Source organism: Schistocerca cancellata, chromosome 1, assembly GCF_023864275.1.
Source record: "Schistocerca cancellata isolate TAMUIC-IGC-003103 chromosome 1, iqSchCanc2.1, whole genome shotgun sequence".
NCBI lineage: Eukaryota > Metazoa > Arthropoda > Insecta > Orthoptera > Acrididae > Schistocerca > Schistocerca cancellata.
Window position 1 is genome coordinate 251,774,215 of NC_064626.1, and position 22,102 is coordinate 251,796,316.

At 41.9% G+C, this 22,102-nt stretch overlaps 1 protein-coding gene across 1 annotated transcript in view; it reads left to right on the forward strand.

Moving 5' to 3' along the window:
* Positions 1-22,102, forward strand: part of LOC126167810 (DNA-dependent protein kinase catalytic subunit-like) — a 540,256-nt gene that overhangs the window by 182,402 nt on the left and 335,752 nt on the right. The window contains exons 17-19 of the mRNA XM_049920510.1: positions 718-904; positions 3,205-3,416; positions 13,510-13,660. Of these exons, the coding sequence (XP_049776467.1) occupies positions 718-904; positions 3,205-3,416; positions 13,510-13,660 (550 nt within the window). The remainder of the gene's footprint in view (positions 1-717; positions 905-3,204; positions 3,417-13,509; positions 13,661-22,102) is intronic.

Here is a 22,102-nt window from a genome sequence, read left to right on the forward strand (position 1 = left end):
GTCTGTGACACTGTAGCTGTGTATGTGTGCTTTTTGGTTACCTTTGAAGGATGGCGTTGTCCTAAAGCTCAGTAACATATTAAATCTTTTTTATGCACTTGTCAATTGCTCAACATTCAGCAATATGGAAAATGGTTAACTTACAGGTTCCATTAGTACTGAATAAACAAAGTGTTCCAGTTATCCCTTTGGTGAATTAAATTCCTGGTTTAACTTAATTTATGCATAAACTAGAGATTTGTGACAGTGGATTAATTTCATTTTTTTGAATTTATCAATTTATTTATGTGTGAAAACTATGCACAACTATTACATTTATTTGTAAGTGTTGCAACTCCTGTATTATCTAAAATTTGTTTCCTAAGAATACTTTTATTTGTGGCACTTTTGCATGGCCTAAGAAGCCAAAAGCCTTTTCATTAATAAATGAATTGTTGTAGAACATGTAGAGTGAGTGATTTAGACTTTACGTAATAATTACAACCATATTGGGAATACTCAATACATTAAGGGTGCATGAAAGAACTGTCGGTTCAGAACCTTGTATTTGAACATCGGGTGTGCACTTGTTTTGAATAGTCTAGTTTTGCTGCGAAAGGCAAAGATCTAAGTTCATATCACTGTGTACCACACAGTTTAATCACTTATGAAGTTTAGCATAATTGAACAGTGTTTTATTAGTCAATCACATATTAGTAATTGTCTTACTTTCAACAGGATGGGATTACCCACCCTACAGATTCTTCACTACGTAAATTTTCCTGCAAATGCTTACATGAGTTTATCGTGTGGTCTGTCAGGCAACTTAAACAGGAAGAACTGGAGAAGTCACCACTTAATATTGAAGCTGTAGTGAAACGAATTTGTTTTCTTTGCACTCATCCAAGTTTTTCTAAACGGCTAGGTAAGTGCGTTGGATGTAATTTAACATCTGTATAATTCTATCTTGTATCTTATTACACTCATGTTTGAAATTAAATGGAAAACTGTAATTTGTTGATAATATTTAGATTTCATATCAATTTTATGATTGAGGATATGCCACCACCTGTCATCTTGAAGGGATGATTGATTGACAAGAAGTCAAAAGAATATTTACTTAACTAATGATTTTTATTTTTGTTTCTAAACTATTATCGAATCAGACTTACTCCTCCCCCAACACACTGATGTGCATCCCTGTGTGCGTGCTCTCTCTCTCTCTCTCTCTCTCTCTCTCTCTCTCTCTCTCTCTCTTGCGCGCACACACACACACACACACACACACACACACACACACACACACCACTTATTAGGCTGGTATCATTATTTATATGATGGTGATGGTTGTTGATGGTCTGAATTGAGATAACAGGATTGATGGCGAAGAGTAAGATGGCAGGAGGTTCAGGGATGATGCCAGGGGTATAGTAATGTGCTGTAAGTGGAGGAAAAAGAGGGAGTAGTCAAAAGAAAAGAGAAAAGGGTGAGTACAAAAATGAGAAAAGAAAATCCATGGTGAAAAATGGTAATATTATGATCTTGGACCATTTGCTAAGGGATTTTAGTATAAGAATTGTTGGTAGCATATGTCTTCATTTTTTGTTAGTCTTTGTGTTGACAATAGGTAATAGTTTCATAAAGGTTTCGACATGACCTGTGAGCAGTATGCCATGATTAGTAATGAGTAATGACTGGCCATGGCGTGGGGAGCTGATTTATTCCTCCACTGCCTCCCCATTATCTTCCATTTCAGCCTCTTCGTCCTGATCCTCCTCCTCACACCGATCCCCTGACACCTTGCTCTATTGTATACTCTTGACAACATTAACTCCTAGGACTTTATATACTTCTTATTTTTCACCAAAGTAAATTGTCTCTTGTCTTCCTTTATTGTAGTCACTGTAATGTGAGAGAACTTTATTAGACTGATGTAGCCAATAAAATCTAAGATTTTGTGCAAAACGTTGTGAAAAAAATGCTTACCTCACTCATAAACTTGGTTTTGACTGAGCTACCTTTTGTATTTTAAAGGTAAAACTTTTTGTGTGCAAATATTTTTACAATTTTCTAAACTTTCACTTTTTTCTTCCACAATTTGCAGCTGTAATGTTTTCTTTCATTGTATGATAGTTCTTTGAGGATAATATATATTAAGTGTGAGTTTTTATTTATCAGTGTTTATGCTTTAATGTTCAAGCTGTGATTTGCTCCAAAATCCCTCTCAAATACTTATATGGGATGTAATTAATAATTGTTCACAGTGTGCCGCTGTAGTGTAGTGGAAGTAGAGATGAACAACTTGATACAGGACACATGTCTACCAAGCCAGAAGACAGTTTTAAATTGACCTGCAAAACCATCCTAAGCTATGGCACATGCTCGCTGTGTAAAATTTTAAATTTCTTCTCCCCCTCATCTCACACCACTAGTTTAGTCCATTTTAACAGTTCGAAACTCATTTCTTTTTCACACTACAATAATCTTTGATTATTAAACACAACTTGTTCTTATGGTTAAAAATTGTATAATTTTGAGGTAAAATTTACACAGACATCAATTTTACAAATTTCGCATATGAAAACAAGATGTTCTTAGTATTTAAGGATGGCTTTAGTATGGAAAATAAATGAGCTTCAAACAGTTAAGACAAACTAAACCAGTGGAGTAGAGAACAAGAAGATATTCAAAATAATGCACAGTGTGCATGCACTGTAGCTTAGATGGCTTTTGTAGGCCAATTTGAGACTGTTTTCCAGTTTGAAAGATCAAAAGTGTGCTGTATCAACTTTTTCATCTCCACATCCTCTACGCCACTGTGCACTGTTGTAAACAGTTATCATTTGCACCAGGTATAAAATACATGTATAATGCCAGGCTGCTGATAATCAGTGCTCTCTGCAGACTCCCATCCTGTCATTTGAGCAGACTGCAAATGTATTTGTTGTTAATAGTTATAGAAAGTGCCCGTGAGCAAAATTCCACATACCATTTTTTTAATCATTTGTGACTATATTGTGAATGATACGTGCATAACATTAGTTACATGAGCTAACATTGTTCTGTGCAGGTCTCTCTGTGTGTTCATCTTTTCATGGCCATAGATTTGCTGTTAATTGTTAAAAAAATCGTATCATAGTTTTATTTTGGTTTCTAAATTAATTTTTATTTATTTTGTTTTGTTGACCAAGGATATTTTTCTGATACTCATATTTCCTCATTCAGGTTCAGCACTCGCATTTAATAGCATTTATAGAAAACTACGGGAGGAGAAAACTATTATTGACAGGTTCTGGTTTGATCTTCTTTATTATATGCTAAGTAATCTCTCCATTGCCGACATTGGTGATAGTATAATTGGTGCTGTGAAAGAAGTACGTTCAGCAGTTTATCACATAACACGAGTACTTCAAGAGAAACCCGATCTTTTCAATCAGGTATGATTTTGATCATTACTTATTATTATTAACAACTTAATATTTAACTGAGGTGATCAAAACACACACACACACACACACACACACAGACAGGGGAGAGAGAGAGAGAGAGAGAGAGAGAGAGAGAGAGAGAGAGAGTGAAACTTGTAAAGAAGAATTGAGGGAAGGGAAAGGAAATCCATGGAGAAATACACGTGGAAAGTCAGTTAGATGCACAGCAAAGAAAATTGAAAGAGAAGTTGACTGTATTATGTCAGTCATGTTTGCAAGATAATGATATGAATTATTTACAGACAAATTAAAAGACTGGTAGCAGCCAACCTTGGGGGATATCAGTTTCGCTTCCAGAGAAATTTAGGAACAAGTGAGGCATTATGTATCCTATATCTTATCTTAGGAGATAGGCTGAAGAAAGGCAACCTATATTTGTAGGTTCAGAAAAAAGCTTTCAACTATGTTCACTGGATTACACTCTTTGAAATTCTGAAGGTAGAAGGGACAAATATAAGGAACAAAGGTTTATGTATGGCGTGTACAGAAACCGGCATGTGGTGTTGAGTCAAAGGACATGAAAGGGAAGCAGTGGTTGAGAAGAAAGTGGGACAAGGTTGTAGACCATCTCCAACATCATTCAGTCCAGGCATTGACTGAGCAGTTAAAGAAACTTTCGGGAAATTTTGTAAAGAGAATGAAAGTTCAGGTAGAAGAAATAAAAACTGAGAGTTTTGCTGACGACATTGTAATTCTGTCAGATGACAAAGGATCGATCAGTGGAACAGTAAAGAATAATGTCTTGCAAAGAGTTTATGAAGTAAACATCAACAATAGTAAAACAAAGATAATGGAATGCAGTTGAATTAAATCAAGTGATACCGGAGGGAATAGATTAGGAAATAAAACAATGAAAGCAGTAGATGGGTTCAGCAAAATAACTGAGAATGACTGAAATAGAGAGGCTATAAAATGCTGACTAATAATAACATGAGAAGCATTTGTGTGACAGAAGCAGTTGTTAACATTTAATATATGTGATTTTAGGGTTTCCTGGTGTAGGAAGATCTTATATTATGATTGGCTATTCAGCTGGGTAGTGTTGTCTAAAAGGGTGATAATTCAGCAAACTGACTTCTTGTCGTCTTCAGGCATTCCTGACAACTAATGATATCTGTTCGGTGCTGCCTTTATATCTCCTCTCCTCACCATCCCACCATCTCCAGCCAGCATCTCCAAGTACAGACCTGGTGCAGTGATGAGGCAAGCGCAGTGTCTGGCATTGATCCAGGGCCTTCAGTAGCCAGTGCTGGACATGTATCTCTGCTGGCATGGTGACAATGTTTCTTCGTCCTCTTCATTTGTTATGATGAGGGTGGACCTCCATGTAGACTGCCACTGTGCTCTGAATATGCTCAAAGCTGGGTCCCAGACCTTGCTTAATTGAAACCCACTGTTATTTATTAGTCTGTTGGGCAGTTGGATTTCTACAGCTTCTTTGAGAATACAATCCCAGAAGGTACTGGATTGTTGCAACAACTTGGTGTCATAATAAATCATCATATGTTCATGGGAGATGCAGTGCTCTGCCACAGCAGACTGTCGGCTGAATGTTGTCTGTGTGGCATTTATGCTCAGTGCATATCTCCTGTACTGTACGGATACTCTGTCCTACATATGTGTTCCCACACTGGCAAGGGATGTGGTAGACTCTTGGTTTCAGAAATCCTAGGTCATCCTTGACTGATCTTAATAAGGTTTTCGTCTTGGCTGGTGGTTGGAACATGCATTTGACACTGTGTTTCTGGAGTGTTTTTTTGACTTTTGCTGATGCATTCCCGACATATGGAATAATCACCATTGTGACCACATTGTCTCCGACGTCAGCAGGCTGTGGTCTGGGGTTTATTCAGCTTCCGGTCTCATTGGGTCTGCTCCTTGTTGTAACCATTTGTATGGAATACAGTGCAGTTCATCTGCTAGACTGTCACAGTCACATTTTGCATGCTCTGTACACTAGTGTGCTTTGGACACCATCACACTGTGAAGGGGTGTGGCAGCTGCAGGCATGCAAACACAAATCTTTACAAATTGGTTTAAGGGAGACACTGGGTCCTAGCGTGCCGTCTAGTCTTCATTTGATGAAGCACATCCAAAAATGTTAGTTGAGATTTTCCTTTATTTCCATCATGAATTTTATGTTTCTGTATGACTAATTTGGGTTTTGTAGAAAGTCTTTTAGGTGACATCATCCATGTGGTCAGATTACAAATGCATCCTCTACATATTGAAAAAAGCACAAGGGCTTGTAGACAGCTGGCTCTAGGGCTGCTGCTTCAAATACCTCCATGAATATATGGGCCATCACTGGTGACAGTGGAAGGCCCATCACTGCTCTGTCTGTTTGTTCAGAACATAGGCTGACGTAAGCATGAATTCAAACAGCTGTGTTAGTGCTGCCCCCAAACTTCTCTCCTATGAAGCTTATGGAGTCTCTTTGAGGCACCCTTGTGAAGAGAGATACTGCATCAAAGCTCACCAAGAGGTCTTCTTGGCCTAATAGAAAGTGTTGGAGCTGCTGAATGAAATGTGCTGAATTCTGTATATAGTGCTGGCATTTGCCCACAAAGGAGCTGAGCATCACTGTCAGATGTTTCAGTAATTCATATAATGTTGGTACACCAATTTTGCTAATGATAGGATGAAGAGGCATTTCTTGCTTGTAGTCTTTAGGTAGTGCATAAAGTCTAAGTTGCACAGCTGCCCAAGTATGAAGTTTCTTCACCATCTAACCCTTAAGTAGCTACGAGAAGACTCTGAGACAATCATCCTCCCAGCAGACAAAGGGAATTGTATGGTGCTGCTACCAAGTCATATTTACAAACAAAAATTGTACAACTTGTTAGAGGTCAACACATACAGGAGAACTGAAGATGATCATGCCAACTAAGTGATGAGAGAGACTGCTGAGCTTCTCTAACACACTTTCCCAGACAAGTAGATGGTGAACTAACTTTGTCCACAAGCAACTGCGCCACCTAGACTTAATGATCTACCTAAAGTCCACAAGCCAGAAATGCCTTTTCAGCTAATTATTAGCAGCACTGGCACAGCAACATTATATGAGTTAATGACCCAGCAGAAGGTGATGCTCAGCCCTTTTGTGGGCAACTGCCAGCTCCACAAACGGAATTCAGCAGATTTCATTCAGCAGCTCCAGAACTTTTCAACTGAGCAAAGAAGACCTAATGGTAAGCTTTGATGTGGTACCTCTCTTCACAATAATACCTCTAAGAGACTGTCTAAGCCTTATAGGAGAGACGTTTGGGCCATCATAATAAAGCTATTAGAATTTGCGTTTATTTCAGCCTGCGTTCTGTTCAATGGAAATTACTGTGAACAAACATATGGAGCAGTGATGGGCTCCCCACTATCACCAGTGGTGGCCAGTATGTTTATGGAGGCATTTGAAAAAGCAGCCTTGGATTTGATTGTCTACAAGCCCTCGTGCTTTATTTGGTCTGTAGACTACATGCTTATAATCTGGCCACGTGGACGATGTCACCTACGAGACTTTCTGCAACATCTGAATTCACCGCAACAGAACATCATATTCATAATGGAGATAGGGGAAAACCATCAAGTTATATTCCTGGATGTGCTTGTCAAATGAAGATCAGCACAAAGTGTGTACTGTAAACTGATACATATAGATTTGTACTTGCATGCCTCCAATTGTCATGCCCCTTCACAGCAAGAAGGTGTCCTAAGCACATTAGTTCACAGAGCTCACGAAATCTTGGACCATCTGTCTAGCAGATGAATTGGAGGATGTACAGTCCAGAAAGTACGTAAAGGAAGAATTCAGCAGATGTGTCTCAGCCATCAGGAATGCCTGAAGTTGGCAATATGTCGGCTCGCCGAAATATCACACCTATTAGATGATGCCACCCAGCTGAAAGTCCAAGTACTACTCAAGAACGTCTAATAGAAATTTAAATATTAGGAAGTATTTTCTGAAGGTATTTGAGAATAAATTTTCTTGAAATGTAGTGCTGTAGAAGAGTGCTACAGATTAGATGCGTAGCTTGAATAACTCAGGAGGAGACACTGAACCTAACTGGGGAGAAAAGAAATCTTTGGTATAAATTTACAAAAAGAGGGAATCTGGACATACTTGCTTAGTCTGGTCAACCTTTATCCGTACTTTTTTTATTTAGTGGTCTTCCTTTGGTATTGAACATTACCAACAGATTTTATTTTCTTTCTCGTCCTTCCCTCCTTGTTTTATTCGTTCTTATTATTACTATTTTAACTTAAGTTATTTAATTTCGCTACCCATCAGTTACCCACTATGTACCCTAATCCTATACCACATTATTACATTCATTCTGGAAACATGCTTTCACTCTAGCCAAACTGCAATCCCACATACTTTTCCTCCGGTCCTGCTTAACCTTTGGAATTGCCCCTAAAGGACTTACCTTAAAAGTTCCCATCTCTGGGTGCTATCCCTCCTTCCACCAGTCTCTCCTGGACTTCCAGAACCTTCAATCCTTAGCCCTTACCCAACTTGTCCTGAATCTCTACACTACTTCGTTAACCACCACTCCCAACAGTTCCTATCTCTCTTCAGAGTCCTCTGCCTCTCAAACCTCTGCTTGGAGAACACACTCAGGAACATCATCCTAGAAGCCAGCTGCAAACTTGAGTTCCATGCCACACACCCCCTGAAAAAACTATCCACAGTGCTAGTGCAACACCTAAGAAGTGGGATCCCTCTCCCTATCCCTCACAAACACCAACCACAACAGCACCTTCAACAAACCCGCCTCATAGCCAACAAACCTAGCCTAGCCACCCTACTCAATCTCCCAATCCCAGCACATACCCCACACAGACCAAATCTCAACTATAACCACAGTCAAATGCCACATATCACCAGTTCCAATTCAGTTCTAAATCTCTCATCCAGATCCCTCTCTCCTCCAGAGACATCTGTTCTATCAAAAGGCTTAACCTTTAGCCCCACGCCTAAATTCAACCACACTGCTCTGGTTAAAGATCTCCTCTCATTCACCCGGAACCTCAACTGGAAATATAACTTCACCACCCAAACATTGCCCCCAAATACTAAACCCAGTGTTGAATCCTGTCTAGAACAGTTCCGACCGCCTTCCCAAAGAGATCCTCCTCCCCTCCCCCAAAACCATCCCTTGCAGACATTTCAGGAATTCCTCACATCCAGTGTTGCCTCCCAGTCCTTCTTGAAGAACATCCCGACAACCCCCAACATTACCCCAGCTGAATTCCACGCCATTAAGGAGCTGAAAACAGACCACTCTATTGTCATCCTCCCGGCGGATAAAGGCTCCACAGCTGTGGTACTTGTCCGTGTGGAGTATGTGGCATAAGGACTGCATCAACTCTCCGACACCTCAACCTACAAAGCTGTTACCCAGGATCCCACTCCATCCATCCAGACTGAGCTGCAGAAAATCCTAAAAATCCAAGGTCCCTCACAAGGCCTCACAACGGCTTCCATAGACCTACTCACTCCACCTGAGCCACTTATCCCTACCTTCTACCTATTACCCAAAATCCACAAAGAGAACCATCCTGGGCGTCCAATTGTGGCAGGCTTCAAGGGCCCAATAGAATGTATCTCAGCTCTGGTAGACCAACACCTCCAGCCTATCACCTGCAGACTCCCATCCTACATCAAAGACACAAACCACTTCCCAGAACGCCTCAAATCCATTCCCACTCCCCTCCCACCTGAAACCTTTCTTGTCACCATAGATGCTACATCACTTTACACAAACATCCCACATACCCATGGTCTCTCTGCCCTTGAACACTACCTCTCCCTACGCCCATCCAAAGATCTTCCAAAAACCTTGTTCCTTATCACACTATCCAACTTCATCCTCACTCATAATTACTTCACTTTTGAAGGCAAGACCTACAAAAAAAATCAGAGGAACCGCCATGGGAACCAGGATGGCTCCGTCCTATGCCAACCTCTTCATGGGCCGCATGGATGAGGCTTTCCTGAAGACCCAACAGCTGCTTTCCCTGGCTTGGTATAGGTTTATAGATGACATCTTTGTGGTCTGGACTCATGGTGAAGAAACACTCCTTAATTTCCTCCATAACCTCAACTCCTTTTCGAGTCTGAATTTCACCTGGTCCTTCTCCAAAACCCAAGCCATCTTCCTGGATGTTGACCTTCATCTTGTTGAAACTCACATCAACACCTCTGTCCACATTAAACCCACAAACAAACAACAGTACCTTCACTTTGATAGCTGCCATCCATTCCACATCAAACGCTCCCTTCCCTACAGCCTAGGTATTCATGGCAAACGTATCTGCTCCAGTGATGAATCCCTCAACAATTACACCAATAACCTGACCAGCGCTTTCCTCTCCCGCAACTATCCTGCAGACCTTATCCACAAACAGATCTCCCGAGCAATACATTCCTCCCCGTCCAACAACAATGTTCCTACCGCCAGACCACACAGAAGCATCCCCATTGTCACCCAATATTATCCTGGCCTCGAATACATCAACAAATTACTCCGCCAGGGATATGACTTTCTCAATTCAAGCCCTGAAATGAGATCATCCCTTGACAATATTCTCCCCACACCGCCCAGAGTTGCCTTTCGTCGCCCCCTAACCTCCGTAACATCCTTGTCAAACCCTACAATATTCCCAGACCACCTTCTCTACCCAGCGGTTCCTACCCCTGTAACCGACCCCACTGCAAAACCTGCCCCATGCTTCCCCCCACAACCATCTACTCCAGCCCTGCTACTGGTGAAACATACACAATTCAAGGCAGGGCCACATGTGAAACAACACATGTCATTTATCAGCTGACATGCCTGCACTGCACAGCCTTTTACATCAGTATGACAACAACTAAACTGGCTGAGCGCATGAATGGACACAGACGTGCTGTCCGCCTAGGAGATGTCCAATACCCAGTAGCAGAGCATGCCGTCAAGCATAATTCTAGGGACCTAAGAATGTGCTACAACGTATGTGCCATTTGGCTTCTCCCACCCAACACCAGTCCCTCGGAACTGAGGAGATGGGAACTTGCACTCCAACACATCCTTTCATCGTGCCATCCCCCTGGACTGAACCTATGTTAACCAACCTCACTCCCATTTACTCTGCAGTCTTCTTCTTTTTCCCTCTCTTCTTTAGCCATTCACACATCTTTTCCTCCTAAATAGTTGTGTTTATCTTTATACTATATACCTCTTTACTTCTGTATGCATCTTCTTTGGTTTGAACCTGGCACAATACTTAACAGTAGAATATCTTTGGCTTCCCTCTCACAACTATGCCTCCATCCTTGCTATCCTCCCTGTTTACCTTTCCCTGTTGCTTCATAACCTGGGTTGTGAGTAACTGAATCCACTTTCCCTCCCCCCCCCCCTCCCCCCTCTCCTCCCTGATGAAGAAACAAAGTTCCGAAAGCTAGGAATTTCTGTTCTGTTCTGTTCTGTTCTGTTTTGTGTTACCTATCGGCTGTACTGAGCTAATTTCCAGTCACAGATTCTATGCTTACTGGTGCACAATTTGTTGCACAAGATTCAAATGATTCATGAATAAAATGTAGCAATGAAGTTCTACTATGAACTTTGCATTAGAAACGTCACAAAGGATTGATGAGTCACCAGACTGCCTTTAATATGTGTGTTTTTCTGATGAAGTGATATTTTATGTCAGCAGAGTTGTAAACAGACAACTGTAGAATATGGGGCAGTGATAATCTATGTGTAATCCACATGTCACATGTGAACTAGTCAGGGACACCCAGATAGTCAGTGTGTGAGCTGACTTAATGCATAACATGGTGACTAGACTATTTTTCTTCTTAGAACCAGCAGTGACTAAAATTTCATACCTGTATATGGTGGAACACTAAGCCCTTCCGTGACCACCACAGGAAAACATATTCCAGGAGGATGGATCTCCATAACATTTCAGCTTCATTGTCAGGGAATGTATAAAAAGAGAAATGCCCAGGAGGTGAATTGGGGCAGTTGGGCCAACTACTTCGCCTGCTAGGTCTCTAGGCTTAACACCATTAGATTTTTCTTTTGGAGATATGTGAAGGTGAAGAGCAATAGTCCTCAGTACGTAAAGAACCACATAAGGAATTCCCTCCTCCAAATCGATCAGTCAATCAATCAATCACATAAGAGATGCTGTGGGAACTGTTACACTAAACATGCTACAGGGAACAAACTGGAATATTGTCTGAATATTGATTGTGCCACTAGAGGGTCCCATACTGAAATCTATTCGAATGTGACATTCAGGGTGAGGGGGACTTTGGCAGTGTCCATTTCCAACACGCAACACTGTAGGCTGTAAATGTATATAATAATTAATTCACAAGGTGTAGTGGTACTCCCCCCCACCACCACCACCACCAATCCAGACACCTGTTACATAGCTGTAAAGAAATTAGTTCACAAATATGTTACCCAAAGTCACAAGTGGTTTGACATGGACTGCACGCATACAATGTACAAAACCAGCTAGCTGCTACAGAAGGGGAATGTGAATGGTGAAAAATGTAACTCTGTAATTCCGTTTGTAAAGCTAAAATAAATGCTATATTTCACTGGTAGTTTTCATTAAGTAAAGTATTATAATTATAAATAGTTTTAATTGAACCTATTTCCCAAAAGTAACATTATATCTGTTTTATGGTAAGAAAGAAGTAGCTCCAACAAAGAGACACGTGGCATGAAACCTGTAAGATTTCAGTGAAAATACTGCCCATGTATTTAAGAAACATAAAGGAACTTCATTAGAAAGGAAACTTTCATGTAACTTAGAATCCAGATTTAATTTTCTTTTTGGTTTGACTGGAGTTACATTATTTTTTGCTGCAAGAAACTACAGTAATGACAGGATAAAAAGAAAATGAAATTATATGCAGGCAGATAGTTGTTCTTAAAAGAGCTAGAAGAGTGTCACAGAATATCTGACTTTACATCGTATTAATTTCTTTAGTTATTCTTATAATGCTGTTGGTTGTTAAGGATGTGGTGTCTTACTTTACATTGCTTCTCTTGGTCAGCAGTCTTTATTACTCTCTAAGAGTTCCAGCATATCTCTATTATTGCTGTTTCTATTCCACTCTTGGAAGGAGCAGTCCCTCATACTAGAAGTTATTGATTCAACCATCTTTCCTTTAGACTTGTGGAACTCAACCTCATTTTTGCAAACAAGTAATTGCTGTTATTCAACTTATAGTAATTTATGTTTTGTCTGTAATGTGATGATTTAGTAATGGACTATATTTGTAATGGAACTGTTTAATAGCATTAAAGAGCCTTCCTCAAACTACTGCATCTGCACAATTCTGTTATCTTAAATCACAGAAATATTTTTGGTAATTCTTAGCCAAAACTATGTATGAAGAAGTGATAAAATACTTTGAAAAACATACAAAAAAATAACATTAGGCTACCATTGCTCTTAGTATGTTTCACACATCCAGAATGTTGTATGTTGTAGAAAATGCACTGAAAAAATAAATGTTGTAAATAAAAACAAATATGTACAATTAAAGGTATACAATTTATTTAAAAAAATCCCTTGTTCATTTGCTCTGTGCTTATTTGTTCCATCAGTAGTCAAAAGTTTTTTTTTTTTTTTCCAAACCAGTTGTTACATCATACAAATGTAAAAAAGAAATGAAGAAAGAACATTTAGAAGAAAGCCAGTTACCTTTTTGGTTCTGTTGTAAGATGGGTGTTCGTAATTCCAGTAGTATTAATATGACCAGTTGTTGGGAGTTGTATATAAGACATCTACATAGTGAACATAAAGTGTAAACAGTTTTCGTTGGTAAGAGCAAAAATATTAAACTTTGCTCACAGTTTGTTTTTGAGACAAGCTTGTAAAATAATTAAAAGCTGCAAACTTGTTCTGTAGTATTTTTCAAAGTGATGAAATGCATACAGTTTGGATATACAGGCTGTGTGGTAACACTATTTCTAAATATTTTCATTCCATTTTATGGAAGTAGACAGTGACAATAAATTTTGTCTCATTGCAGATCAGCGAAGTTCGTCATAAACCACCAGAATTTGATGGAGTCCAACTTATTCACGCTGTCACATGGCTGTTGAAGCAGTGTGGCTCATTACAGATCGACTGCAGACGAACATCCATGGATTTGGTCATGCGTCTTGCGTCACTTATACCAGGTAGGTGTGTGTGTGTGTGTGTGTGTGTGTGTGTGTGTGTGTGTGTGTGTGTCAAAGAGCAGATATTGTCTCAAATGTACATTTTGTGACAAAAGTCAGAGTGACTCAGGGAATTATTTTTAAGTTCAGAGCGAGACAGTGTTTAGATAATTCTTCAAAATTCAGAGACTTTTCTCCAAATCAGCATCAGCATTCTGCCTGTACCACTTCTGTAATGTTGTCGCTGTCGGTGGTGGTGGTGAGTGGAGACAGGGTGGCTGTTTGTGCATACCCAAGTGAAGTAAGTGCCTGGAAGGACAGTGCTGCATTATGGAACTGGGTGATATGTAGAATTCTCGTGGTCTCTTTAAAGTGTAGTATTCTTTTTTGGTCCTTTTCTAGAAGAATATAAAATGTTATACAGAAAGCTGAATGTAATTTTCAACTATTCATTTTCTATAAATATTTGAATAGTTCCATGTTATCCTCTCTGAAATCAAACTCGGCACAGACTCATTACCACAATCACATGACAGCCTTCATTCATGCTTTCATATTTCAACAGTCTGCCTGCATCCTTATGTAACTTCATTGGTCCAGCTAATTTTGTCACACACATCATTGTATTTCCTTCATCATTCTATATTATTTAGGTAACCAATTACTCAATCTGAATGCTCAGTCTGACCATACGTCTTATCAAATCACCTTTTCAATGCATTATTCATTTTCATTTGCAACAGTTTGTCTACATTCCCTTTCAAATTTATGACCCGATAACCATTAGATTTGGTGCGTAGTTGAAATATTTGAAACATAAATGATCTCTAACACAGTTTCCTGTTGATTCATGGTTATTTAGTTTGTTAATTATGAATCTTTTTGGTGAAACTGTTATTGAAATTGGGTAGCTTCATCAATCATTGGTCTTTATTGTGACAAACATTATAAACATGTGTTTTATTCAGGTTGAAACAATCAAAAAATTATATACTGACACCAGAAGCAGTCACTAATGGTCACATACCAAATGAAATACTGTGTATAAAATTCCTTGCAATTCCACCAGATAGAAAGTTAAAACTGAGTCAACACATATAACCTAATCAGTTGGTTTATTTTGCAATTTTCACTTCCTGTTGGCTTATCTATCTACCTTCTGAGCCGTTAAAAAAAGTATTTATTCAGTACAAGTAAACAGTAAGCATATTGTGTGAAGTAGATAATTACACGTCTTGTAGAGGGCCCTTCAAGGATCTTAGAGTTCCTACACCCATCTCCCAGTAGCCTACATTTATTTATTTATGGTTTTTGTTAATCATAAAAGAAATCCATTTTAGTTGGACTCTGATTTGGATACCCACAAGACGAGACAGAAAAATAATTTTCAAGTTGCTTGATCTTCTTCGCAAGGTGGACTAGTTTACATTGGTGCAAAAGTGTTCAGTAAGCACTCATCTAAAGTAAAGCATGAAATTCACAGTCTGTAAATATTACAAAGAAAATGAAAAATGTTCCATATAACCTACTTACTAGCTTTTACAAATTACCTGAATATCTAATTTAATGATTGATGATAATATTGTGAAAAGGATAAGATTGCTATTCACTATATAGAGCAGACATTGAGTTGCAGATGGACACAACAAACAGACTGCTACGTATTTAAGCTTGTGGTCAAAAGGCCTTATGAAGTAGAAAACACACTCACATTCAAACAGGCACAAATCACACATGCATGACCATCATCCCTGACTGCAGTGGGAGGACTGCAGCCTGCCACGGCACCTGATGGGAGAAGCAATATGGCTGGGATGGTGAGGGTAAGGTGCAGCTTGGAGTGGGAGTGGAAAGGAATAACAGGTGGGGGTGGGAGCAGGTGTAGTTCTGCTTGTGAGAGCATGCAGGGATGTGATGGGGATAGGGTAGGGCTGCTAGGTGCAGTTGGGATGTTTTGGGGTGGAGTGAAACTTGAGAGAAGCAGAGGAGAGGAAAAAGTCTAGAGGGTACTTGGTGGAGTAGAAGACCGTGTAGTGCTGGAGTGGGACCAGGGAAGGGGATAAGTAGGTAGGAGGAGGGAAAGGAATAAGTAGGCAAGGGACAGGGACTAGCGAAGGTTGAGGCCAGATGTGTTATGGGAATGTAGGATATATAGCAAGGAGAGTTCCCATCTGCACAGTTCAGAAAAGCAGGTGCTGCTAGCAAGGATCCAGGTGGTGCAGGCTGTGAAGCAGTCAGTGAAGTGAAGTGCATTGTGTTGGGCAGCATGTTCAGCAACTGGAAGGTTCAGATGTCTCTTGGTTACAGTTTGTTGGTGACCATTCGTGCAGACAGATATTTTGTTAGCTGTCATGTCCACGTAGAAAGCAGCAAAATGGTAGCAGCTTAATCTGTGGCTCACATTGCTGCTTTCACAAGCAGCCCTGTTTTTGATGGGATAGGAGATGTCTGACTTGACTGGAGTCATCGTTTGTGGGAGGATGTACGAGACACGTCTTGCATCTAGGCCCATTGTGGGGATATGAGCCATGAGGCAAGGAGTTGGGAGCAGGGGTGAACTAGATACGGCCAGAGATATTTCATAGAGTCAGTGGGTGGTGGAACACCACTGCAGGAAGGGTGGGAAGGATAGTGGGTAGGGTGTTTCTTGTTTCAAGGCGTGAAAAGAGGCAATCAAAACCTTGGCAGAGAATGTGGTTCAGTTGCTCCAGTCCTTGGTGATACTGGGTCATAAGAGGAGTCCCTGTTTGTGGCTAGATGGTGGGTATGTGAGAGGTAGGAGGTGGTAGTTGACTGGAGAGACAGGGCCTGGGAGATCTGTTCCTGTACATGGTTGGGAGGGTAATTTCAGTCTTTGAAGGCCTCAGTGAGACCCTTGACATATTTGCAGAAAGACTGCTCGTCACTGCAGATATGACTGCCACAGGTAGCTAGCTGCATTGAAAGAACTTCATGGAATGGAATGGAGTTGCAACTGTCTTTATGGAGGTATTGCTGGTGGTTGGTAAGTTTGATATGGATGGAGGTACTGATGTAGCCGTTGTTGAGGTGGAGTTCGACATCAAGGAAAGTGACTTCTTGGGTTAAGGAGGACCAAGTGAAACAAATAGGATAGAAGGTGTTGATGCTCTGGAGGAAAGTGGATATGTTGTCTTCACATTTCGTCCAGATAACGAAGATGTCATCTGAATCTGGTGAGGGGTTTGTAATTGTGGATGGTTAGGAAGGATTCCTCTAAATGGCCCATGGTTAGGCTGGCATAAGATAGTGCCATGAAAGTGCCCATTTCTATTCCATTAATTTATTTGTAGATAGACGTTCGGAAATGTAATGTTAAACAGCAGCAAGGCCATGGGCATTGGGAATGTTAGTGTAGGAGGAGGTGGCATTGACAGCAACTACAGGTCTCTGGTTGGTAAAGGAACAGGAACTGTGGAGAGTAACCTACCCTCCTATATAAAAGACACTAAATATTTCTTTTGCCAACTCTTCTCAGTTGATGTTCGTTTACCAAACAGCACCTTCCTCATCACTCTTGATGTCACCTCCTTCTACAGTAATAATGCAATGCCCATGGCCTTGCGATTATTTATAGTGTTTTCCAACACCAGGTGACTCAAAACCTACAGCTTCCTTCCTGGTCACTATGATCACCTATACTCTCACCCGCTATTACTTTTCCTTGGAGTGCATCACCTAGAAACAAATTCACGGTACTGCAATAGGCACTCACAATGCCCCATCCCTGCCAACCTATTCTTGGGCCATCTAGAGGAATCCTTTCTATCCACCCACAACCCCAAACCCACCACCTGGTTCAGATTCATTTAAAACATCTCCGTGATGTGGCCCAAGGGTGAGGACAACCTATCCTCATCCCTCCACATCCTCAACACCTTCTCTCTGTCTCTTCACTTGGTCCTCCTCATCCTAAGAAGCCACTTTCCTCGATGTTGACCTCCCCAACATGAATGACTCTGTTCATGTCAAACCCACCAATCACCAACAATACCTCTACTTCGGCGGCTGCCACCCATTCCATGCAAAAGAGCCCCTTCCATACAGCGTACCTACTCATGACCAGCACATCTGCAGTGATGAACGGTCCCTCTCTAAATATATCGAGGGTCTCATTGAGGCCTTCACAGACCGAATTTGACCCCATAACCATGAGCAGAAACAGATCTCCCATGCCTTGTCTCTTCAGTCACTTACCACCTCACACATACCCTCCATCTGGCAACAACGGAGCACTGCCATCGTGACTCAGTACCATCCTGGACTGGAGCAAGAGAGTCATATTATCTGCCATGTTTTCAACCACCTCTTACTGCATCCTGATATGAGGAATATCCTACCCACTATCCTTCCCACCCCTCTCATAGTGGTATTTTGATGCCTTCCAAACCAATGCAATATCCTTGGCCATACCTACTCCACTCCTCCTCCCAATCCTTTGTCTCATGGTTCATATCCCTGCAATAGACTTAAATGCAAGACCTGTCCCATATGTCCTACCACCACCACCACCACCACCACCACCACCACCACCACCTACCCAAGTCAAGTCCAATTCATTATTGTTGTTGTTGTCTTCAGTCCAGAGACTGGTTTGATGCAGCCCTCCATGCTATTCTATCCTGCACAAGCTTCATCATCTCCAGGTCACTATTGCAACCTACATCCTTCTGAATCTGCTTAGTGTATTCATCTTTTGGTCTACCTCTACGATTTTTACCCTCCACGCTGCCCTACCACACTAAATTGGTGATCCCTTGATGCCTCAGAATATTTCCTACCAACTGATCCCTTCTTCTAGTCAAGTTGTACCACAAATTCCTCCTCACCCCAATTCTATTCAGTACCTCCTCATTAATTATGTGATCTACCCATCTAATCTTGAGCATTCTTCTGTAGCTCCACATTTTGAAAGCTTCTTTTCTCTTCTTGTCTAAATAAGTTACCATCCACGTTTCACTTCCATACATGGCTACACTCCATACAAATACTTCCAGAAATGACTTTGTCACTTAAGTCTATACTTGATACTAACAAATTTCTCTTCTTCAGAAACGCTTTCCTTACTATTGCCAGTCTAAATTTTATATCCTCTCCATTTCGACAATCGTCAGTTATTTTGCTCCCCAAATAGCAAAATTTATCTACTACTTCAAGCCTCTTACTTCGTAATCCAATTTCCTCAGCATCACCTTATTTAATTTGACTACATTCCATTGTCCTCGTTTTGCTTTTGTTGGTATTCATCTTATATCCTCCTTTCAAGACAATGTCCATTCCGTTCACCTGTTCTTCCAGGTCCTTTGTTGTCTCTGACAGAATTGCAATGTCATCGGCAAACCACCAAGTTTTTATTTCTTCTCCATGGATTTTAATTCCTACTCCAAATTTGCTACTGCTTGCTCAATATCCAGATTGTATAACATCGGGGATAGGCTACAACCCTGTCTCACTCCCTTCCCAACCACTGCTTCCCTTTCATGCCCCTCGACTCTTATAACTGCCATCTGGTCTCTGTACAAATTGTAAATAGCCTTTCGCTCCCTGTATTTTACCCCTGCCATCTTCAGAATTTGAAAGAGAGTATTCCAGTCAACATTGTCAAAAGCCTTCTCTAAGTCTACAAACGCTATAAATGTAGGTTTGTCTTTCCTTAAACTATCTTCTAAGGTAAGTCATAGGGTCAGTATTCCTCACATGTTCCAACATTTCTGCGGAATCCAAACTGATCCTCCCTGAGGTCGGCTTCTACTAGTTTCTCCGTTCGTCTGTAGAGAATTCGTGTTAGTATTTTGCAGCCATGACTTATTAAACGGATAGTTTGGTAATTTTAACACCTGTCAACACCTGCTTGCTTTGGGATTGTATATCCTACATTCTCGTAATCCCCCTGGCTCAACCACTGTTAGTCCCTGTTCTTCACTCACCTATCCCCTTACCTGCTCTCACTCCAGCACTATTTGATGAATGCACCCACTTGTCTTTTTCCAGTCCTCTACTTCTCTTCTTTTGGACTTCTCCTCCTCCCCCCTCCCTTCCCAACTGTACTTATGAGCCCTACACTGTCCTCACCACATCCCTGCACACTCCCACAAGCAGCACTGCAGTGTCCCCCACCGTTAACCTGCTAGCCTTCCCCTTCCCAGCCCCAGCCGCTTCCTTACTCCTACGACCCATACCAGAGTGCTTCTCCCATTAGGCACTGTGCAGTGCGCAGACTGGGTACAGTGGCTGGAGACTGTGGTCATATGCATGAGAGTTTTGCATGTGTGAATGTGTTTGTGTTTTCTGCTTTAAAAGAAGGGCTGTCCGCAAATCATCATCTCCTGTGTATTGGGAATAGCAATCTGTCCTTTCCACAATATTGTCATTATTCCATCTTGGACTTTCCTTTGTCTCCCTGCGGGTCTGGGGGTTAGAATAGGCCTGAGGTTTTCCTGCCTGTCATACGAGGCGACTAAAAGGAGTTTCACACTTTTCAGCCTTTATGTGATGGCCCCTGTAGGGTTTGACCTCCATTCTTTAAAATGTTCCCGAAGAGCGAGCCAATTGGGGAAGGGTGCCTTATAAGGTGCATCATGTCCATTGTGCATTGAGATCTTTAGCCCACTTTCTCGTCATTGCATAGCAGTCCTGCCCATTCTCCATCTCTTGGGTGAGGACACCTTCTCGGGTGCGTTTTCCACCATGCATTATGCAGTGTCGATTTCTGCGTCAACAATGACCATGGACTTCTTTGCACCTGAAATCCAGCACAGTAGCCAGTCCATTGTGGTGGGGCCGCCATGTACCCTGTGGGTGTAGCCCCCTGACCACACAGGGATCACTCTGCTGATGCCTGTGCTGTTAACTCCCCACGTATGCCAAGGGGTAGAGGCCCATCCCCCTGGGGCATTGGGGCTCCCGGCAATAGCTATCCTGCCAGGTGGCCTTTGCTGCGGCTGCGTGGCGCCCATGGGGAGGGCCCCTGGTTGAAGTGGGTGAGATCAGGGTGGATGACACGCGATGAAGCATAGTCCATCATCTCTTGCTGGTGGTGAAACACCAGCAGTCTCTAAGTGATTACAAGCTCAATTCAACACACAGAAGTACAACCCCCAAATCATTCCCCTCCCTGGCCACACTAAGGGAGGAATGTTAGGCTAAGGATGGCAGCGGATCTTATTCGCCACAGTACCTTGTATTTTCGAGAGCTGATGGGAATCTTTCATGATGATGAAGCTTCAGTTTTTTGTTGAGCATTTAGAGGACAAGTTCGGGGAGGTGGAGGGCTTGTCCAAAATGAGATCTGGGTCAGTCTTGATCAAAACAGCATCCTCTGCCCAGTCACGGGAGTTACTCGCTTGTGACAAGCTGGGCGATGTTTCTGTAACCATCACGCCCCATAAGAGCTTAAATATGGTCTAGGGTGTCATATTTCACAGAGACCTTCTTTTGCAGTCCAACGATGAGCTGTGTGCCAATTTAGAGTGGCAAGGTGTACATTTCGTCCGGTATGTGCACTGAGGTCCAAAGGACAATCAGGTTGCCACCGGTGCCTTCATCTTGGCCTTTGAGGGTGATACATTGCCCGAGAAGGTCAAGGTGATGGTCTGCCGATGTGATGTAAAGCCCTATATCCCTCCCCCGATGTGGTGCTTTAATTGCTGGAAGTTCGGCCATATGTCTTCCCGCTGTACTTCCAGCGTCACATGCTGAGATTGTGGCTGCCTATCACATCCCATTACTCCCATGTGCGCTGCCTCCTATCTGTGTCAACTGCGAAGAGCACCATTCGCCTTGCTCACCTGACTGCAGGATTCTCCAGAAAGAAAGGAAAATCATGGAGTATAAGACCCTGGACAGACTGACCTACACTGAGGCTAAGAGAAAATTTGAACGCCTGCATCCTGTGCGTATGACATCATCTTATACCGTCGCTACAACAGTTCTGGCACCATCAGCTCTGCCAACCCAAGTCACCTCTCAGAGCTGGAAGACTACACCTGCCCTCTTGATGGTGGGGGGGGGGGGCATTTCCCTCACTGTTGCTCCTGCACCACCTACTTCAGGAGCAACCCCCCCCCCCCCCAAAAAAAAAAAAAAAAAAAAAAAAAAACCATTGGGGACGCCCGTCTCGACTTCTAAGCCGGAGAAGCTTCACGCTCATTCTCAGTCCCAGAGACTGAGCCAGTGAAGTCCTTCCAGCCTCTTAAATACTGGGGCTGCCACACATTTCAGTGTGGCTTGAGGTAGTTACTCGGCCATTGATTTATCAATTTTCAGCCCAGGACTTCTCCCATCTATCCACTGGAGAGCACATGATGACCTGTGTGGTAGTGACCACTTCCCCATCTTCCTGTCACTGCCCCATCTTCAGCCACATGGACACCTGCCCAGGTGGGCTTTGAACATGGTGGACTGGGGAACTTTCACCTCTGCTGTCACCACTGAATCTCCCCCACA